The sequence below is a fragment of the Chroicocephalus ridibundus genome, chromosome 2 (assembly GCF_963924245.1).
Source record: "Chroicocephalus ridibundus chromosome 2, bChrRid1.1, whole genome shotgun sequence".
In the NCBI taxonomy this organism is placed as follows: Eukaryota; Metazoa; Chordata; class Aves; order Charadriiformes; family Laridae; genus Chroicocephalus; species Chroicocephalus ridibundus.
In genome coordinates, this window is record NC_086285.1 from 57,937,006 (window position 1) to 57,958,447 (window position 21,442).

The window sequence follows — 21,442 nt, forward strand, 5'->3', positions numbered from 1 at the left end:
CTTTGTAAAAGAGAGCAGAGAGGCTCAGTGCTGTGCTCCAACATCCCACATGCTTGTGAATCCAACTACAGTCAAAAGTCCAGTTTGTGGTTGCTGCTAAAAATGTAATTTTTCTGATAAGTAGGTTTTTTCCTTCTTGCTGATCTTTAGAAAGCATCATACAGAGTTGTAGATCTAAATATGATGAACTACAGCCTTAATTTCATTCTGATGTAAATCTTTCTCAGTTGATTCAGAACCTGAGCCCTCCAGAGCCTCCCTCACGAGACATGGGCACTGTCTTTCCCTCCTTTTGAGATCTTGGACGCAACTTGACGTTATCTCTGTAGGTAGAACTGCCTGTGAATTGCTTTCCTACAAAGGAATTTCACATGCTGAGTGTTGTAGGACCAGGCTTATGGCTTATACATAGCTTGCTACTGGGCACAGTCTATATGCTATTGGCAGCAACAGACAGGTATTGGCATTGTTAATGGCATGCAAATATATAAAAACATACCTAGAGCACATTCCCAGTTCCTAGAAAGTGAGTTGGTTGTGCTGCCTTCCCTTTACTGCCAAACAGACCTGAGCAGCTCTAAGGAAGGAACAGTCTATGCCACATGTGAAAGGCGCAGAGGCACTGATGTGTGAGGCTGTCACCCATGAGCCAGCTGCAGTTCCTCCTCCCTTTCTTTGTGGAGGAGGTGGTAGCAAATATGCACAGCATTATGTAAAGCAGTGGTGATTTTGAAACTTGTAGTATGTGGACCACAGTCAGACCGTATATGAGCTGGTATTGGAATAGAAACCACGATAATGAGACAGATCAGAGTGTGTGAAGCTGGAATGCTAAGGGCTTTTCTCTTCACGATGCATCTTATGATAACTATCAGTGTCTGATATCCTCTGATCTGCAGAGACTGCATTGTTGCAGAGAAAGAAGAGACCTACAAAAGGGGCTGTGCTTCAAGCAGACAACTCTGGGATCTCCTGTGTGTCCCTGGGTAACCCGAGCTTTCAGTTTATTTGTCTTTTACAAATCCTCACTGGAAGAAGTAAATCTACCTAAACCTGCGTGTGCTACGCTCCCATCCCTGTTGAGCTTAGCAGCGGTACATGGGAGAGGAACTCTGGTGGCATTGTTTTAAAAGAATAAGGCCAAGTTTTATCCATTATATCCAGATGCAGCACTGCGTTTGCAGAGGCATCACACTGATGGGGTTTCCCCAACCAGTGTCGTGGCTCATAAGTCTCAGCGAGAACCAAAGGACATGAGTGTGCTTTCTCTGCCTGTGGTTTCCCACTGAACAGAAGGAAGGCAGGCCCTGCTGTGGTAAAGCAAAGCGTTTGTAAGACTAAAAGGAGGGGAAAAAAAACATACCTCGGCAGCATAGCTGGCATGCAGCTTTTATTGAAGGCTCATGGTTCTGAGTGGGCGAACGCAATTAATTATGAATGCTTTGGATGTGTAAACAAGAGAATGGTTCTGTGTTGTGAAGACTCAGAAGTCTCTTTTCCTCTATTTAATTAATGCTTACAAGACCTTCCCAGGTAAGTCTTTGGTGTACTCAGAAAAGACCTCAAAGAACACTGTTTTTCAGAACAACTGAACTTTGGGGAATTTTGGCCATTGGGTAATTACAGTGCAAGGCTGTTCATCTCACAGTTCTATTTAATAATGTAAGTAGTATTTAGTGACAGCATTACATACTGTTCATCACTGTTCATTTCCTTTCCACAAAGAAGGTAAAGGGTATTGTGGAAAGGAATAAAATGTTTGCAAGATGGTAATGTGAATCTAGAAACCAGTGTGCCGAAGATCTCAATCTCTGCAGTTCTGTTATTGTGCTGTGACTGTCTTTTGCCTTCAGTAGAATTACGGTACCAAAACACAGGTGCAGCTGTCCTCATTTTCTCCTCATGCTGTGTAGACCTGTTAGATGCCTTGCAAATAAGAGTAAATAATCCTGAGGTGAAGGGAGAGGTGCATGCCTTTCCTTGGGTTGCTCCTTTGTACGTTTTCATTGCCTTTAATGCCACGGCCTGGAGTACTGGCCTTCATTTTGGTCTTGCAGGTTTTGCAAGGTCTTTCAAAATCATCTGCAAATAGTTCTGCTCCGTGATAGTCAGGAAAGCCAAGAGTTTGAATTCTCACACTTGCCATCACATTCTTGGTAATGGTACATGTAATCTATTACCAGTTGCCTAAAAGCGTACCACGTTTCTTCTTACTCTTCTCTGTTAGCTCTTACTTCAATCTAAAGTAGAGTTTTGCTGTCTTCTTTTACTTGTGTTACGGTGTTCGGACTATGACAGCAATGAACAGTCTTTGTTGTATGATAACATGATGCGTAATTCTCTTAATCACTCAAAATTAGTTTTTTAATTTGATGATTAGAAATAGCAGCAACAAACAGTAATGTGCTTAGTGTAGTGGGTAACTGGAACAATTTGAGCGCTAGGAAGCTGCTTCTACAAGCATCTTGAATTTTCATTCAGCCATCTTCTCAAATTGACCATTTCTTGCTTCGTTGTCATGGAAATATTAGGCTAAAAATATCTTTAGATATGCAGTAGAGACAAGGAATGTGTGCATACTGATTCTGAAGTGTGATAAATGTATTAAAAAAGAAAAACAGCCCTTTTTATGGTATTGTGAGTAGTAGTGCTAAGCTCTTGGCTTCTCTTTTACATCCAAGTGCAAAGGATTTTTTTCTTGGTAATATTCATGTCTCGTTGCCCAAGGACTTAATTGCAATTCTGTCTTTGCATACTGCATGGCACGTGCTTGACTGACTGTAATAGCTCCCAATCAGAATGAACACTGTGAGTTTTAGTATTGCATGGTCTGGCTGCTAAACACAAAGAAACTGTTTTGTAAAGCATCCTTACAGTGACTGAAGAGATCTTAGCACTTGAAAATGTGAATAGATAGGGCTTCTGACTGGGAGAGTTTGCAGAGGAACAAGAGAAATGATGTAATGCATAAGAGGAGCTGGGGGAATGGTGAGGTCCGTGATGACTGGTTTTGGCACTAATGTCTTCAAAGGTATCTTGGGGAAAAAAATGAAAGACTGATTCAAAGAAATGTTCTGTTTCTAATATGAAATTCAGTTATGCTTATCGAACATGTGACTGAAGATCGGCTCAGGAAGTGCTGTAGCAGGTGTCTTGACTTAAACTGCTACTAATGTAAAAGAAAACATGAATCCTCCTTAATTTCAGTACTTGGCTGGGTTTGGAGCTGCAAAGTGTCCCTTTTCATACTGTCCTTTCCCTTCACAAAGCAGGCACCAGGTAAAGTTATGGCTTACACCTTCCTAAATACCAATCATTGATCATAAGGCTGATGTCATTTTCTGCTTCTATAAATCCAAAGCAATGCCTGGTCCACACATGTTTTGAGATCAAGGGGAATAAAAACATGTTATGATGTAGAGGGCTGTGTTTGAGGCACTTGGCTTCTGATGTTCAAGCGTTATCTCTTGCTAAAGGCTATGCCTGAAGGCATAATCCAGTCATATGTATTTAATTAAGACTTTAAACTACTGTTGCCCTGATAAAAGCAAGGAGCTGATGGTTAGCAGGCATCTGCTCTAGGAGACAATTAACTTCAAGTAGACATAATACCTGGAAGCCTAAAGGATATATTGCGACAGGGGCAGTTGAGAAGAGCTTGCTTCATTTGGGACAACCCAGTGGCTGTACATTGCAGTAAAGAAAGGAGAGGGGTCCCTGCTCTCCCCGTCCTTCCTTTTTTGTGGAGCTGTGAGCTACTGTATAGTTTTGAGTTTATACCTCTCTCTATCATCTGAGTCACCCTCACAGTGCCTCTGCAGACACTCAGAACAAAGCTCAGGGATATCAGTGTTTCTGTGTATTTATTTTCTGTTTATGTGGTGGTTTAATATATATTGGTGTAACTAAGAACACGGTCAGGCACTATCTGCCGTTCAAATTCTTCTCCCGAATATTGTCAGTGACTCTAGTGTAGCTAAGGGGACACTAATACAGTGAAACAGATGGCTTTCTGCATGTGAGGTCAGGCTCATTTCCCATGTACTGGAAGTGTAGAGATTTTTTTTTTCTCTACTAGTAAATTTTGATAAAGAACTGTTGAGTCCGTTGTACCAAGATGATGAGCACTTTTGAAACAGAAGTGTTCTTTAAAAACTTAATCTGATGTAATTTTTGCATTTTAGAAATTATTTTAAATCATCTCCCTCATAAATAGATGAACCGTGTGTTTGATTTTGCTTTCAGTGTTGTTTTCCATGCAATGTGCATGAATGCTTAGGATCAGAGAGCAAACTTTAGGCATGGTTTCCAGTTATTATGGACTCAACTATCACACAGTTAAAAATACTTTGATGATTGCAAGTTTCTCTCAAATAAATTGCTCACTTGCTAATGCTCATGGCGAAAAATTCATCGTTAAGCTGATTTACATAAAAACATTATATGCCTGTAGGCTTTGGAATTTCATTAAAGTCTCAATCTTAGTGCAGCCCTTATAATTTGCTATTTGCAATGACTAAAATGTCTCTCTCAAACAGCTTTTCCTTCTCCTGATGAAAGACAGGTAAGTTGTTACAACCCCCCCATTCCCAGCTCTCATTCACTCAGATTAATGCCTATCAGTTCTTTCTTTACAACAGTCCATAAAGGCAGAGCAGGCAGACAGTACTGTTGGGTTGGACTGTAAGTAAATAGACAAAATTCTTGCCTGTTTTGGACTGGATCCCACTGTCTTTATGAATATGGAACAAATAGTTCTGTTGGTTTCAATGGGATGAGAGATGACTCAGTGCCAGGAATGGTAAGGTTAAGTCCTTTTCCTTTCTGTTTCTTCTTTTTTTCCCCATCTCACATTTCTGAAGATAATTTTAGGAGGAAATGAGTATTTTCAGGCATGTGAGCTGTCTGAACAAACCACATTTCAATTCAATTACTCATGTTATAGAATAAAACTTAAGAAGTAGGTAAAGGTTAGAGGATATGTCCCAGTGCAAAGTGCAGGTTCTGTTTCTAGCTAGCTACATAAGGGCTAAACCACCTTTTTATTAAAGACATTTAGCATCTTTAGCTACTGGCTGGGCAGTGGCATCCTTCCACTAACGTTTCCTGTGGTGGGTATCTGCAGAAGCTTTGCCTTGCTCTGTTCCACCTTACCTCTAGTCATCAATCTAAACGCCAGACTTACTGGGCACTTTGATGGTACAGACCCTTGTCCATGATGAGCTGGACTTTGACAAGAACCACTGGATGGCTGTAGATTTTAATGCGTTCCAACCCATGCCCCTCTGGACAGAATGTGAGCCAGCAGACTGACCATAAATCTTATTGCCGTCTCCCTGTCGCTGCCCAATTGTGAGCTTGAATACAAGTCCCACAGTAGATGCACTGAGTTCCCACAATGATGGCAGCCAGTAGGGCGCATCTGACCGAGCAAGACTGAAAAGTGCTCTGCTGCCTGCTCTCCCAAGCTCCTGTTCTGTTCAAGTCTATGGCCACCACGAATCACAGAGCTTTTTTTCTTCACTGACTTATCTGTTTTTGTCCTGGTTTCCGGTTCCCCACCCCACACTGCTAATCCCCTGAGCTGCCTTCATCTCTTCCTTCAACGAGGGCAAATCAGCAGTGGATTCATATTCTCCTCTTCCATGCCACTTGGCACAGTGGAGAGATACCCAGGGATACAGTCCTCCTGCTCCCAGGAGAGGTGCCCAGACGTGGCACAGCCAGGAAGAGACTAGATCTGCATTGCAGAAAAAGTCTGTCTTACTGCCAGTCTGGAACATGCTCAGCACAGATAGGATTTCCTGGGCATTTAAATAGTAAAATCAAAGATGTCTCCAATGAGCATATCAAACTGAATTTTTTGGAGGGACTGACAAGTTAGCTGAATTTTGATGTATTTTTACAGGAACAGCAAAAGATATATGTTTAGTACAGAGGCTTCTGCTCCATATTAACATGGGGGGTAAAAGGAAGGTTTTTCAGAAATATTTAATGGGTAAAAAACCGTGGTTTTCCCTTACCCTCACAGCTCCAAATTTCTGTATGAAATTTTCTTGCTGTATCTCTGTAGATCCGAGGCAGACATCCAGCATGCAAAATTTTATTCCAAATGTATTTATCTTTGAAAAACGTATAAGCAACTGAAATAGGGTTTATAATGAAAAATGTCAAGCAACTTGAGTAATCAGCAATGCTAGAAGTCCTGCCTGTATGGAAGAAGATATACAAGCGCTGGAAACGAATGTATAAGCACACATCCATTCCAGCTGCTAGCATTCTGTAGTAATGAGTCTTGCCAATAGGACAGGTTTTATGAGGGTAGTGCATAAGCAACAGCCCGTTGAAATTAGGTCTATATGTTCTTCCTGAATAGCAGTTTACAGAGCCACTCTGTTCTGTCTCTCTTGTAATAGAAACTCCTGGATACTTTTATGTTCATAAGGCAAAATGAGAGGTGATAAAGGCAAAAGTGGTGTGTTTTTTTCTGTCTTGTACTCAGGAGTGTACAACTGAAAAATTTCTGAATAATGATAATTAATCACAGCGCGGTCACAGGTAAGCACATGCGTGTCACTTCACGTGAACAGCATAGTAATAGAAGTGGATTATACATAGGTAGACCCAAAATCAATGTAGTATGGAGCGTGCAACACTGAGGACTCAAACAAGTGAAGCTAGGACTGAGGAGACTGGCCCACTGACTATAAGGATTTATTACTACCTCTTAGTTATTACTGTACTAATTTACCGTACTGCTCTTGTGGTTGTTGGAGGCAGGTAGCTGCTGAATCAAATTATCAAGCAAAGCAAATAAAAGCGAAAGTCAATAGTAGAGGGTATCCACAGATCACAAATAACAGAATCAAAGAATCAATGGTATAATAAATGAGAATAATCAGCTCTCCTGTTATGATGTTATAATGTTATATAATATACTCCATGATTATACTCCATAGAACTCCAGCCCTGAACGTGCAAGCCTTGTGAAGCAATAGTAGTCTGTGACAACACCATCTGAAGGTGAAATAACATTACTAAGATCATTTAATCTGTTCTTCAAATACCAATTGCAACTACAAATACTGAAACACATTATTTACTGTTGCAGAGTTAAGGTTATTTGGATGTTCTAACTATTCATTTCTGCATCTCGACAAGTCTGGATTTTTGGCTTAGATTTAATTTTGATTAGAAGTTTTCTGGATGTTGTACTGCTTGGCTGTGAGCTATTACAGTTTCCTTGCAAAGGTTTGCGCCTGAAATTGTTGATACGTACTGGTCAACCTTAATTCTGTCTCCAGGTACTTTTTTCTTTCTTGCCTGGAAGCATAATAATGTGAAAGGTGTAATTTTAAAACGTCGTGTCTCACAGTTTCTCAAAAGAAGTCTTTCAACAGTCTGTTCACATGTGTTTGTGCCCGTTTTAGAGCAGGGCAACGAAAAAGTTGTCAGAAAATTGGAAGAAGTTCTGCAACTGGGATTAAAGAAGCACATCTGTTTAGGCCTCCTTGGGTTTTAAACTGTGAGTTGTCTTAGAAACTGGGGTGCCTTACAGAAAATCGTAGGCAGTTGTGAGACTAAACAAATGCTGTGAGCAGATGCGTTTTACAGCTTAAGGAAACGTACAGTCTATAGGTGGCTGAGTAGCAGACCAGCTTGATGGGTGCAGTGTCACCACTGTGTATTGGACAGGTAATTCCTGGAACAGGCAGTTTTCCTGATCCAGCAGAAGAAATAAGAGCCGTTGTTTGCATGGAGCAGCAGCAGGTATACACGATGGAAAGAAACAGTACCGTCTATCAATGCCGTGAGTACAAATTAGATCTGCCAGTAATAACCTTATTTTTTATCTTTGTTATGTGTCTTAATTCTTTCCTGACAGGCAGGCATAGCATCGGGAGAAATTACCTACAATTATCTAAAACCTGCTGATGCTCAGGGAAAGGCTTGCGCTGATGCAGGGGCACTTGGTTTTATCTCTTTAGGTTGCGTAGTTTATTTGCTCTCTGCACTTCCACTGGTATTCAAAAGCAGGAGATGGGCGCTGGAGGCAGGAGCAGGTGGAGAAGGGTGGTCAGGCATGAGAGCGTACGCTTGCGCACTGGGTTTCACAGGTAGTTGCTGATAAAACTCATACATATATTGTGCTCCACTCTTCATGAAGCTCTAGGTGAGAGGGCGCTTTTTTCTCTTTCTTCTTCAGGTTTGACTTTTTTACACTCTCCCTCTCTTCCTTTCCTTGCCTTGTTTCTTTTTCCCTGCTTTCTTCTCATTTAGTCTCATATAGACAGTCGTAGTCTCTCCCCCTGTCCCACTCTCTCTGCACAGTGGTTCTCTTCTAATCTCATTCCTCTCCTTCACTCAACTTCGACGTTGGTGCCTTTTCTTACTCAGTTCCACTACTGCAGTGCCTCATGTAAACCGCCTTTAATCTCTCTCTGTTTGGGCTTCCCATTGTAATTCCTTGTCCAATTTTTTTCACATGCCTCTCCCAGTTTCCCCATTGTATTTAATCAGTTCCTCCCTTCCACTGACTCGCTATCTCCACTTGATGCTTTCTGCTTCGGTCTCCATTTGCAGAGATCACTGTGGCTACTTTAATTCAAGATGCTCCCTTAGCAATCTGATTATAGCACAGTATCATATGTTTGTTTATTCCACTTCTGGATCCTCTCTAGGGAAAACTTTGACTCATAACTTAATTGCTTCGCACTCTGATTTGGTTCACTTGGTTCCCGCCCACTTACCAAAGACAGCTACCTTTTCATTACTAATTTTTGACACCTCTTATTTTTTATGCACAATGTTTACCCAAAAGAGCAACAACCGCTCTTTTAGTAATAGATGGAATTGATCACAAATGACTCAATTTTTAAGACTGGCATTACTTCCCAGTGCTGAGAAATGCTTAGCTAATGCCTAGTCACCTCAGCTATTTAATTGGGGAAAAAAAAGTATCGTGGGAGTAGATCACAACCAGATTGTGGAAGTGCCTCAGGTATGTCACACACTCCTATCAAACACCAATTGATGCTTCCAGCCTCCCCCAAAGAATATCATTTAGTCTTTCATTGAAATACCCATTCAGTATGGCTGGTGGGGTTTTTTTTTAGTTTAACAAGGGAAACTGCTTAATCTTGGCAATGCTTCTTTTTATATTTGAGAGAATAAATCCACCTTTTAGTGAAAGCTAAGCCTCTGAGACCAGACTAGCCTTAGTAAGTGAGGAGCAGAGGATTATAAGAGCAAGTGAACTTTTGAGAACAGATTTAGGGCAATTTGGACAACTCTGAAGGAATGAGGAAGATGATTAGGAATGGAAGTATTTTAAGGGGAAAGGGTATCAAATAAACCAACAGAAGCAATAACACTGACAGGAAAGAAGAATGGGTGGATGATGGAAACTAGGACACCTCTAAAAGGCTTTCAACCTTCAATACCTCCAGCTGCAATTCATCATCAGACCCTACTAGATTTTATCTTCTTTCATGTTAGTTTAGTAAGGAGGTAGGGTGTTTTCAAGGGCTGGGTGATTGCTGAGGCAGTATAGAACATTGCCAAGAAGAGTAACGCTCAGCTGGTAAATTCATTTTCCAGTTAATTTGCAAAACTGATTTGGTAACTGAGATAACTCAGGGCATTAATAGAGACATCATTTTCTGTGGACTGGATTTTTTGTCTTGTGAGAGGACTGAAGCTCCATGGCAGAGCTGTTCTCTGACAAAACTCAAACTTCTCAGAGTTTTCCTCTAAATGAGGAGTGGTCTCTGTGGTGTCCGGGGATGGGCTACATTCCGGCTCCGTGAGCATCCCTCCTATGTGGCCCACAGAGGTGCTTGTGAGGCTGTGGTGCAAGAAGCAAAACAGGGTTGACGCTCCTATTGCCTGGCTGTGATTACCCTGCCTTGGAGGCCTTGCTTTCGGGCAACTGTATTTTCTGCAGCTGTATTTTCTGCAGCTGTGATGGTTACAGCAGTGGGTCTCAGCATACAACTGGAAACTGTCTTATTTATATCAATGCAGTGCAAGGCAGATATAATGGAGATACCAAGCCCGTTGTAAAGGGAACACAATGCTGTTTTGTTCTTGATCCATGAAAATTGCCAAGTAGTTTGGTAATTGTCATGGGCACGAGTATTTCTGAGCATCTTTAGACATCTCAGCTCTTGGAAGATTTACCAGTCTAACTGCCATTTATGCTAATTGAAAGGAGAATTTAACCTCATTACTTCCTGACTTTAACATCATAACTTCATTACGTGAACCAGTGAGCTGCTGCTCATAATTACTGAGATGAAAATAACAATGGCACATATTTATTTATAACTGGGGATTAACTGGGAAACACCTGTGCCTGACCTGTGCACTGTGTCATGTAGCTGGGGCAGCAGAACAGAGTTAAGTGGTCTCCTTTATTTCACAACAAGCTAATCTACAAGACTACAATGCAAACAGCCCTTATAACTCCATATTACGTATGAATGCCAGCTGGATAATATTCAGGTTAATTTATATCACTGCCTTGCCTCTACTCACAGTGCTTTCTGTTCCTCTGCAGAAGCAGTGTACCAAGCCAGTGAATGTCTGCATCTGTTTTGGAAATGTCTCAGAGGTGATTCAGGACAAGAACAATCTTCAGACAATTTAAAATGTTAGGACTCTTGTTGAAGTGAAAAACATGGCACTAATGGTATTATTTGGAAAGAATGGCTCCCAGCCAAAAAAAGCCCAACTGGTGGCATTTTTGCACATAGCGATACCATATGTGATTTTGCAAGCTTTATACTTCTTAATCTATCCATGGACAATAGCCATTTTCCTACTATTTTCAATCTCAAAACGTTCTAGTAAAAGGTTGGGAGGGGGGTAATCACAAAAAAAAGAAAATGTCATTCCCCTGATGTTTGTAGAGCCATTTCTCAAGCCGCGAAGGTCCCCATAGGACTTTTTGCTGTCAGGTCTGCTCTCTGAATGAAACCTTTGACATTCATTAATCACCGCCTCAAATACTGCCCGAGGAATGGCTCTACCTCTGCTGCTGTTTTGGATTGGGTGTGACGCTTGTCTCTGGGTTGCCTTCTTGCCTGTTTGCATCTGTTATGTGGGCAGTTTGATTGAAAATTAAATTAGAAATAGAAGTTGTGTGAAACTGAGAGGAATCTTCAGTACCCACATAGTCCTTTCCAACTCCATGTTCAATTATCCTGGTAATCCTTTAGTCCTTGAAAGGAATACTAATTTCCAGAATACCTACATAAGGATATATCCTTTCCTCCTGTTCTCTCTGTCTAATACTTTTAGTTTAAATATATTCTTTTAAACCATAGTTTCCTAATGTAGGAAACCAGTTACCACGTACTCCTCAACCTACAGTGAAATTTCCTGCTGTGAGGTCTGAATGTTGTCATATAGGCTAGTACCTGAAGTTATATTTTATTAACTACTTGAGTTAATAAAAATGTAACAAAAAAAAAAAGCTTCTCTTTATTCTGGCTCTCAATGTTCCATGCAAACTGTAGCTAAAAATCTCCAGGGGAGAGGAAAATTAAGATTTGAATAATTGGTGAGAACTACGTGTTTTAGCTATTGTGATATCCTCAGCTTTTGCTGTCGTCTCAGCGAGTAAATGAGTTAGCTGCTGAGCTGTTAGAAGTCCTGTAGAGAAAATTACAACATGAAAATTCAATCTGGACTTGCAGTTTTTCAGTCCCACAAGCTCATCCAGCTTTTTTGCTGCCAAAAGGAAACAACTGCTGCTCTCAGGTGCAACAGCGGGGTTGCTTGCTCAGCTGCACTGACACCTCAAGTAAATTGCTGGAATTTGCAGAAGTTCATTTGAGGTGTAGTTGTGAATTAAACCCCAGGATGGGCCACACAGCCGCTCGTGGAGGTGATGAAGGACTCTGTAGCCTGTTTTACTTCTTGTGGAGTGCTGTGAAGTAAAAAGGACCCATGTCCACATCTGCGCATATAGGGGGAGAGGCTTGTATTTGAACCGTGTGAGCAGAAATGTGCACCTGGTTGTCTGATGACCAACGAGCTGCAGCAATGGAAAACATGGTGGCAGATTAACTATGCTGGCGCTGTGTTGCTTCTTGTTGATGGACTGCGTGTCCCTGATGCCTCCTCAGGGAGGACTGCTGAGAAGCCACCTGGAAATGAGGAGCACTTGAACTGCTTGGAAACATAAGCTCTTTTATTTTCTTTTCCCAAGTCACATTTGAAAGTTGGGAAGGCTTTACACTCCTAAAACTATTTTGTCTTTCAAAAAATAAATCGGGATTTATTTTTCCTCCTGTGTATCTGTAAGTGTTAGGGTCAGTGATTCAGGCCTGTGTTTTTGAGGGTCTCCACCACTGCTTTTCATGCCTTCATGTTTTGCTTCCACCTGGGGCACTGCATGGTTGGTACCAAATGGCAGATCACAGCACCATAATCTGTGGCCAAGGTCCCAGCAATTAGTGTTGCATAATCTTTTGTCACAGCTGCACTGATTTCACTTATTTTGTTACTGGTGTTAAAACAGCAATGCAATTTGTATGTTAAAACATTGGCGTTCCTTTATTATTTTCTTACATATGCACTGTAGTTACAGTGAGCAGAATTATGTCTCTGCAGGCTCTGTTTTCCCTGGGCCTCGGCAGCAGCTGCAAAGTAAGGTGCTAAGGAAAAACTTGATGATAAGAAGCACTTTCAAGTATATTATGGAGCAGCTGAAAATTTCCGTGGCATTATCCAGTTAAAATTGTAAGATGTGAATGCAAAAAGCAGTGCTGTGAGTCCAAAATCATGATCTTGCTTGTGTTCCTCACCTAATCCAAACCTTTGGAAGTCGGTGGAAATACACTAAGATGAGGTCTGGTGGTATTACGCTGTTCTGAAGAATGCTTTAATGTAAGTAACTGCTGGAGCAGATATCTGCACAGATCTATGTCCTTGCTCTGACCAAGGCCAGAACAAATTGACTGAGCGAAACCTGTCAGTGAGCAACTATGCAATCTTCTTGTCCTAGGGAAGTTTCTCACTTTCTTGGCACGCTGGTGTTTGGTATGTCTGAACAGGGATGGTTTCTTTGTCCCTACTTTTCTTCTTCCTAATGTAGCTAAAGGATGCTGATCAGGTACTCCAAGGTCTGTCCTAACTGCTGCTCAGAAGAGGTTGAGGTTTTAACTGTTTTAAGTCACGGGAACCGAACTCTAAATTTCACTCTGGCAAAGGGGAGGATCGGAGGCAGGAGGTATCCTGTTGTGCCAACCACCCTGGGACAAACCACTCGCAATTTAACTGCCTGCCAGCCTTGTGCCTGCGAGCTGCAACCAATCGTGCAGCTCCTTCCTGGTGGTTCTTCTAATCTAAAATAATTATCTCTTTTTTTTTTTAGCTGAAACAAAGATCTGCTTCAAATACTACCATGGCGTGAGCGGGGCGCTACGAGCCACAACTCCGAGTGTCACAGTGAAAAACAACGCGGCTCCCGTAAGTTTTGCTGGCCTTTTATTTTTCACGTTTCTTCCCTGCTGTCACTGTGCTATGCCTTGTTTTCCCTGCTGGCCTTATATACTTTTATATGAAAAGTGAACATAATACTTGCTCTTCAGTGCACTGTGGTAGAGGGAAATGGCTAGTCTTTCAATTCAGGTGTGGGTTTGTACTCCAAATGATTGTGGATTCAGCTTTCAATCTGTCACAAATAACTTCTCTGATCTTGGGCAAGTCCCATGTCCTAGCTGTATCCCATTCTGTAAAGTCACCTTCTCTCTGCTGGGTGTTGCAAGACTTGGGTGATACCTCTCGAGGATTTGTGATTCTTCGGCTGTAAATACAATAAATGTCCAGAAAATGAATAAGATTTTCTTAATGTAAGGTGCTTTTTTGAAAATCAAGGCATGAGCGTTTTCACGGTAGTGCCTCGGAGTTCCAGAAAACAGCTACACTGTGACACGTTCCCGTCAGTGGTAAGATGTAAGCATTCAGGTCCCAATCCATCAAAGTACTGAGGATCGTTTTTGACAGATTGAGGCTTCATTGAGAGCAATTTTGATTTGGTATAGCTTATCAAGCTCCGTGGCTCAAATGACTCTAAAATGCTCTGTATCTATCAGGCATGTCTTACCTGTGGGCGTATGTAGGTTTCAGTGGACATCACTGAAGCTTAAATTTTGAAAGTTTGGGGTTTGCGTGGGGGGTGTGTGTGTGTTTGGTGGGTTTTTTGCTGTTTTGTGGTGGGTTTTTTTTTAACAGTCCCCAGTGAAAAGTCTCACGTGCTGTGTGCTGATTGTGTCTGGTTGCACCAGTACCAGGAAGGATTATTTTTATCCACTCTTAACACCCTCACCTTAACTTTGGTAGTTTCTCTTTGCCTTGTTTTGATGCACACAATAGCTGCAAATTGGATGCTGGGTAGGGGCTGATGGTATGTCTTTAAGGAATAAAAGGGATTCATGTCTCGATAGGCCTTTCTCACATGCTCACAGGGAAGCCATTCACCAATTTGGAAGCCTGGAGAGTTTCCTTCAGCTGTCTTCAGAGGAACATTATGATGTGGGCTTGGATATCTTCATTTTGTCAGATGCTGAAAAGTTCTTTTTAGCCTGTAGTGAGTGGTGTCTTACTGACTCAAGACTTGCTGCTCATATCCTGATTGTCATCAATTTGGGAGGACAATCTATGTCATTGATTTAGTCCCAGTCTTCTCTGAAAGGCAAGCCAGCGAACCAAGGCAATAAATACCAGTAAACTGAGAGATTAGAATAAATTTTTTTTTCACAATTCAGATCGATGTCTTAGACCTGAGTTCGAACCAATTAAGTAATTTTCCAGGTCTAGTGTGGAAGGGATACTCTGTCATTATTAAGTATCAGCAGTAAGTTAATAGAAGAATGAATGAGGACCTGTGCCTTTTTAATACACAAATATGTAATCTCTCCAAGTTCTTTAGTTGAGGCCTTTATAAATATATATGAGGAAATAAAGTGGCTTACACAGCCGTTCACTTTCAGCTGAGCATGACTCATGTTTAAAAGAAAGTCCTCTTTGTGCAGTACTCATGGTCTTCATAGAGATCAGATGAGAAAAAGAAACACCTATTATGACCTTCAGCTGAGTACACTGTGCACGGCTGAAAAATAAAATAGGATAAAAAGTGGTATCAGATAACAGTTTTCAGTATGACGGCCAAATCAGTGTCCCTGCAAATAGCATTCTCTTCACATCACAATTTTTCCTGCCTTTCTGGGTTACAGAATACTCTTGTGTTTTTTTGCCAGTTTTTTGCAGACCAGAGAGGCCAGCAGTGTTGTAGGTGCAGCATTGGTTTCTCTGTTGTCTTCTCTTTATTGTTTGCTGCATGACATAAATATTTGGTGCATTGTAAGGCAAATACTAAGCAATGAAGACAACAAAAGCAAAGGAATAGCAACAAACGTTATGCAACATGAACCTGCATGGCCACCCCCATATGAGTGCAAGAGGAAAAAAATGGTAACTATTTGAACACTCCTTTAGAGTTTAGACCAAAAAAACAGTCGTCTTCTGGCCTGAGTGAAGGCTTTCAGCTAAGTGTAGTCCTCCAAACTCCAGTCCCAGCTGAAACCATCAGATGACTTTCTCCATCTGCCTCTCTGCACTACACGTCCAACCTTTATTACGACAGTTGTTGAATTTTTCACAGCATCCTGTGCCACTGGAAAGTGGTGTTACCCTCACTGTGCAGATGGGGAAGGAGATAAAAAGGGATTTTCACAGCCCTAGCCTTTTCCTGGGTTTTTGTGTGCCTTTGCACTAGCAGCTGCTGGGGCATGGGTAACACCTTGCAAAGTGCAGACATTATCCTTAGAACTGCAGACACATACGGACACCTGCCTTTTCACTGTGATTTCACTAATTTCACTAATGATGAATTCCTGACTTGTGGGTTTTGTTTTGGGGTTTTCTTTTAGTGGAAGGAAAGAGGGAGAAAGTGCTAAAGAAATCCCTAAAATTAACTGTTACATCTATTTTTAAACTTTTTTTTTAAATAGCGGCTTGGAACAATGATCAGAAAATTCTTGTCCAAAAGAAGCAGCAGATACTCTGTTTTGTACTTTACAGTGCTCATCCGTCATCGGCCAGCGAGTAAATGCACAGCTTTCCTTATCTGTGCTGCTGGGTCCCTCCCCATCCCTTTGCAGCAGCTCTACAGTGGAGTATACAGACTGGGCAGCCCCTTCTTTTTTTTCCCTGTGCCTTGAATCATAATTTCAGCATGGCTGAGCAGGGAAGCAATGGATTGTTTTATTTTCCCCTGTTCCTCTGTGTGATCAGTTAAGGGCCGTGACAGTCTAGCACCATGCCTATAGCTCCTCTGAGGTCCCTGAGACTTCTCACCCTAGTGAGACTTGACACACGGGGCCCTCCGTGATGGAATTGGATGCATCAAATTCCTCAGTTGTTTTCATCGCTCCAGTGATTCAGAGCACTGCCCCAGGGTCCCAGGCATGCCATTTCTCACAGTACTTAGGAAAGCCATGGTCCTCCGACAGGTGTGTCCAGCATGGAGAGAGGGACTCTGCTCAGAGGGAACCTTCTTCAGATCCTGGGGCAGGTTCTTGCACATCATTTCTGCTGGAGGACAGGATCCTGTGGTCTATGCTTGGATATTTACCCTCTTTGCAGTCAGAAGGGGTTTTAGCAGTGGCTGGGGGACCTTAGCGTGTTAGAAATAATAGCTTTGCAAGGAGAAAATCTCAATAGGGACCCTGCTGTGGGTATAGGGGCTGAATTTTTGGAAAAGTTTGTTACCTTGAACCAAAGGGAGTTTTGCCATTGTAGTGACGGCGTCACAAATTCACCCTGAAGCTTAGGCTGTCAGTAGGGATAGAGGGGGAACGAGGCTTTGTGTATTTGACACAAGCAAACCTTTTCATTTGGCACAGCTTGGGAAAAAGATCCAGAGCAGGTGTCCTTTGAGAGGCAGCATTTGGGGACAGGTGACCTTCTGGGGACAGTGTTTTCACTGCTAGCACAGGCTCATCTGCAGCTGATGCCAGAGCCACCCAAGCGGGTTCTGTCCGAGCCTCCGGCCAGGTGGCACCTCCCGCGGCAGGGGCAGCAGCTGGCATATTGGCTGCTTGGTTCACGTCTTGTCCTGCCTGTCAACGAGACCTGCAAACATGGGTAACCAGCAATATCCTAACACCACAATTTAAAAAAAATCCCAACATCAAAAAAAACCCCTTCATTGTCTGTCTGACTGTGGTTCACTGCAATTGAAAAGGGAAAAGAAGCTGGAAGGAGCCATGCTGGGGCTATAAGCGGTTGCCATTCTTGTTCACGCGCTGCTGAGACCGTCTTTAACTGGCAGTTAAAAGGAATCTTGCTTCCTAAGGGGAAAAAAAAGTTGCTGTGTTAGTTAGATGTCTTTGTATAGCACCGATGGTGCTTTAGGCTGAGTAGCATCTCGCGTTTCTTGTATTATGAATGTTCTGCTCCATTTGAGTTTTATCTCCTTACACTGTAACCCAGTTATTAGAGCTGCCTCGCCTGCTGATTAGGATGCCCTGCAGTTCGTTTGTCGGTGAAAAGTCCTGTCACATTTTATCGCCTCTGAATCGTCAAGCTTGAATATCTGGGAACGAAGGGCTGTGCACTTTGGCCAATTCATACATGGCAGGAGCATAAATGTGAATTTGGGGCAACGGATAGGCCTGGGGCTGATGATAGCAGTAAAACGAAGCACCTGCGATTCTGGAAAAAAGGAACATCCTGGCTGGCTTCTTTTTGTCTGGACTGGTAATACCCTGAAAACAGTGTTGCTTGTGCGCAGTATTTATACTACTAAAGCATAAGCATTACCATGGTATGGATGAGCAAACAGTTTTCTCAGTAGAAAAGAACAGTTTTACAACATCTGGAATATTCCTCTGTTTGTTACTCTTCATTTATTCATGATATTGTCACCACTAATTCATTTTTACATCAGACATTGCTGTATAAAAACATTACAAGTTATAACAATTAATTCTAGCAATAGGAAAGTGGTATCTTGCTAGTGTGAAAATTATTTAACCTGAACTCTTTGGCAGTAAAGTGAAGGAGGCATGAGAACAGCATACAGAATGAAGAACAAAAACCTTTTCCCCTAAGAGTTTATAGCCTAAAAAGATAAATTGGATACATCACAATTAAAAGACAGTAAGTGGAGAATCAATGTTTTAGCCTCAGGACAAATGTCTTCACTAAATTGGGAGCATTCACTCACTGTGTATTAGATGCAAAGAACCACGGCTGATCGAACCTCTGGAGCTTTCGTGCCACAGTTCCTGTCTCATAGATCATGATGGCACTCGTCAAATACACTTAGCATCGTGGGGAAAGCTATGCAAATTGGAGCTAATTATTGAAAGCAACCTTCTCTGTGTTGTGTTTGTGTGGAAATGCTGCCTCAGCTGGGTTTCCCACAGCAGGAATTACCGCCTGATAAGCTGCTGCCGTTGGTGGTGACTGATCATTCCTGAGGGCTTCCTGCTGTAAATATTTGCATTACGTACTGTCACGTCAGAGCGTGGGCTGCCGAGCAGTGTTTGATAATGAAGCATTCTGCCTCATTTCCATGTATGTCCTGCAAGCTGGGATTTTATGAGAGTGTGCATACGCAGCTGTATCTCTCATTTTTTCCAAAGGCTGGATTTAAAAATCTCAGCTATGTTCTTTACTTCATTTCTTATTCTGTGATAGGTGAGTTTTAAAACTGCCTGTGTTTCTGGGACATCCTAGAATCGTAGGATGGGTTGGGTTGGAAGGGACATCGTTATGTAATGAATCTAAACAGTCTGATTTTGAGAGTGTGAAAATAATCACGCTTGAAGAAACAGGATAAAGAGGGAGCAGAAATTTCTAGTGGCTTCTGCACTGTTCAGCAATTGAGGTTAAAAAAAAAAAGTTTATGGAAAACACAACATCAGGCTTCTGCAATTAATCATTGCAAAGAATGCAAGCCAGGTACATCTTTAACAAGTGTAAGCGGTGTACCTTGAAAGGCTCAGCATTTCCTGGGAGGGAAGCAGCGCTTCTCTGGAAGCTATGGGTGTGCTTAAGTGACTGGGTATTTGTCAGGAATGAGCAAGAGAATCCCCTTTCCTTATCTTGAGATGAGAAGCAGCCAGAGCTCCCCCAACTAGCAACTGCCTCCAAATGCAAGGTAAGGAGTAGCATTGTTAGTACCATCTATATTCCACCCATCCCTATATGTTTCCTCCTATTTTGATTACCTGCAAAGGAGATGGAGTCATTCAGGAATGAAAAAGTCGAGGCAAAATGAGCAGGGAAAATGACTGAAAATACTCACTCTGCTGGAAGGAAGCGTAGACTCCAGCAGTCAAATACAAAGTGCTCTCTGCCAGGGTACAGTCCCTTTCAATCTAAAAGGGCATCTAACAGAAAATATATATGCTAAGAAACAATTGCTGAAAGAGAGTGGATTCCAGTGATTAACCACTCAAGATTAATAATTCTGAAAAAAGTAGCTGATCCATAAACCGTGGGAGGAAGGTGATCTGCATAGGCTTCTGATCTATCAGAAATACCTCCCAGTTTATGGTTTTCTCCTGATGTGGTATTTCTTTCACCACAGCAGCAATGCTGTCCACATTCCGCCTGCCTTATGTGCTCATACTTTGCCACCAGTGTAGGCTAACATTATGAAGTGGTATAACACGAGAACATAAGTCTTCGAATTTAAAGAAACTTTTACATTGGCGGGGGAGCTGCTGCATTTTAACAGAAAGTTCTGTATGTCATTGGTTTTCTGTAAGTATACAAGGAGCAATTTGGTCGCTTGTGTACAGAAGACTTTTATAGTGCTTGGAGCTGAGAAGGTATAATGGTTCACAGTAAGCCCATTGTAGGTGGAAGAGGGGTAGTAGTACCTCTTAGCAGGGAATTGGCAAAGATGTTACTGTGTGCATAGGAAGCGTTAGCACTTCTATGTTATCGAGTCCTGTGTGCACTCATTATATGCTTGTCTTGAAACGTTCTAGAGAAGTGAAGTTAAAAAAGAGAGCAAGGAAAGGAGAAGGAGCAATATAGAAAGCTTTTCAATAATACTCTGTTGTTTTCAACTGTTAATGTTGTAGTATCACCTAAAAGCCCTAATCTAGGATTGGGCTCCAGAGCACTATGCACTGAATGGGTATGCTAGCCATTACACAAGCTACAGCTAACACTCATTTGAAGGGAAGGGTTTCCTGGCAGAATTTGACCCTCCCCAGCTACAAAATACGTGGGAATGATTTTTGGTGTGAGAACAACCTTCAGCACATTTGTAAAAGCTGAAAAATGTCATTAATTCATTTTTTCAATTCCATTTTGCTTCATTATAAAACTATGGTAGTGTTTTACAGCCTGATTTGGTGATATTCAGTTATGTTTGAGCATACTTACTCACGTGAGCAGCCTCCTAATACTTGCACAGTTGAGCCCTTAGTTCAGTGTAATTACATTTTTGGTTATGCTTGTCTATATCCTAATTAGCACTGATTCAAAGAATTTGAAGGTTAATGACATGTCCAAATTATTTCTTATTGCCACCTCAGTAACACTGGTGCTTTTTCAGATTCCATATACATAAAGACTATTGTATTTACACTGCAATTACTCTGTCATGTAGCAAGCGCTCCATTTATATGAATTAGTGGAGTCGGAAAGCGTAACCGGGGTGTAATTGGTCTCTGACTGCACCGTAACTATAGTCACTGTGTTATAAATAATAACCTTTTCCTTCCTTTTATTTCTTCTACTTGCATTTTAAATCAGGATGGTTGGCAAAAGGTTTTTTTCCGACATTAAGAAAACTTATTTACACTGGACGCCTCTTGAGTGCTGTTCGATAGTACTGGCTCTTACAGTCCTGATTCAGTAAAGGTGTGGAGTGTGTGCTGAAACCCCACTACCTTTACTGGAATTGTTTCAGGTTTTTCAAATTGGCTGAATCTTTCAAAACAGAATAGAATTAGCAAGTAGAATCACTTCAAGCAGCATTTTCATTATGACAGATTTCAGATATGTCAATAGTTAAACTGACAAATGATCCAGTTCTGTGCCTGGTGGCTTTTTTCCCTTTCTTGATATCGACTTTCCCATCTCATTGTGGTTCAAACTCCTATCACCCCCCATTCATAGACTTACACCGCTTACAAGAGGTAAGTGCTCAGAATTTATTATATATAACAAGCACTAACTGAGCAGGGGAGGTACAAACAATTTTCTCTGTGAACATCAGCATTGATTTCCTGAGCAGCAGCCCATAACTCTCAACATACAGGTATGCTCTTTTTTTAATGTTCCAAGCCAGAAGGAATGTCTCTGCTTTCCAGCACACAGCTGTTTGCATATTTAAAAATTACTTAATTTTGCAGCCTTCATAATTTCCTGATCTGTCTCTAGGAAAGGCGGAGATGTAGCG

The 21,442-nt window shown here is 41.7% G+C and overlaps 1 protein-coding gene across 6 annotated transcripts in view; it reads left to right on the forward strand.

Moving 5' to 3' along the window:
• HECW1 (HECT, C2 and WW domain containing E3 ubiquitin protein ligase 1) overlaps positions 1-21,442 on the forward strand; it is a 262,500-nt gene that overhangs the window by 117,228 nt on the left and 123,830 nt on the right. For all 6 annotated transcript variants that reach the window (XM_063325617.1, XM_063325615.1, XM_063325618.1 and 3 more), the window contains one exon: positions 13,385-13,479. In XM_063325617.1, the coding sequence (XP_063181687.1) occupies positions 13,385-13,479 (95 nt within the window). The remainder of the gene's footprint in view (positions 1-13,384; positions 13,480-21,442) is intronic.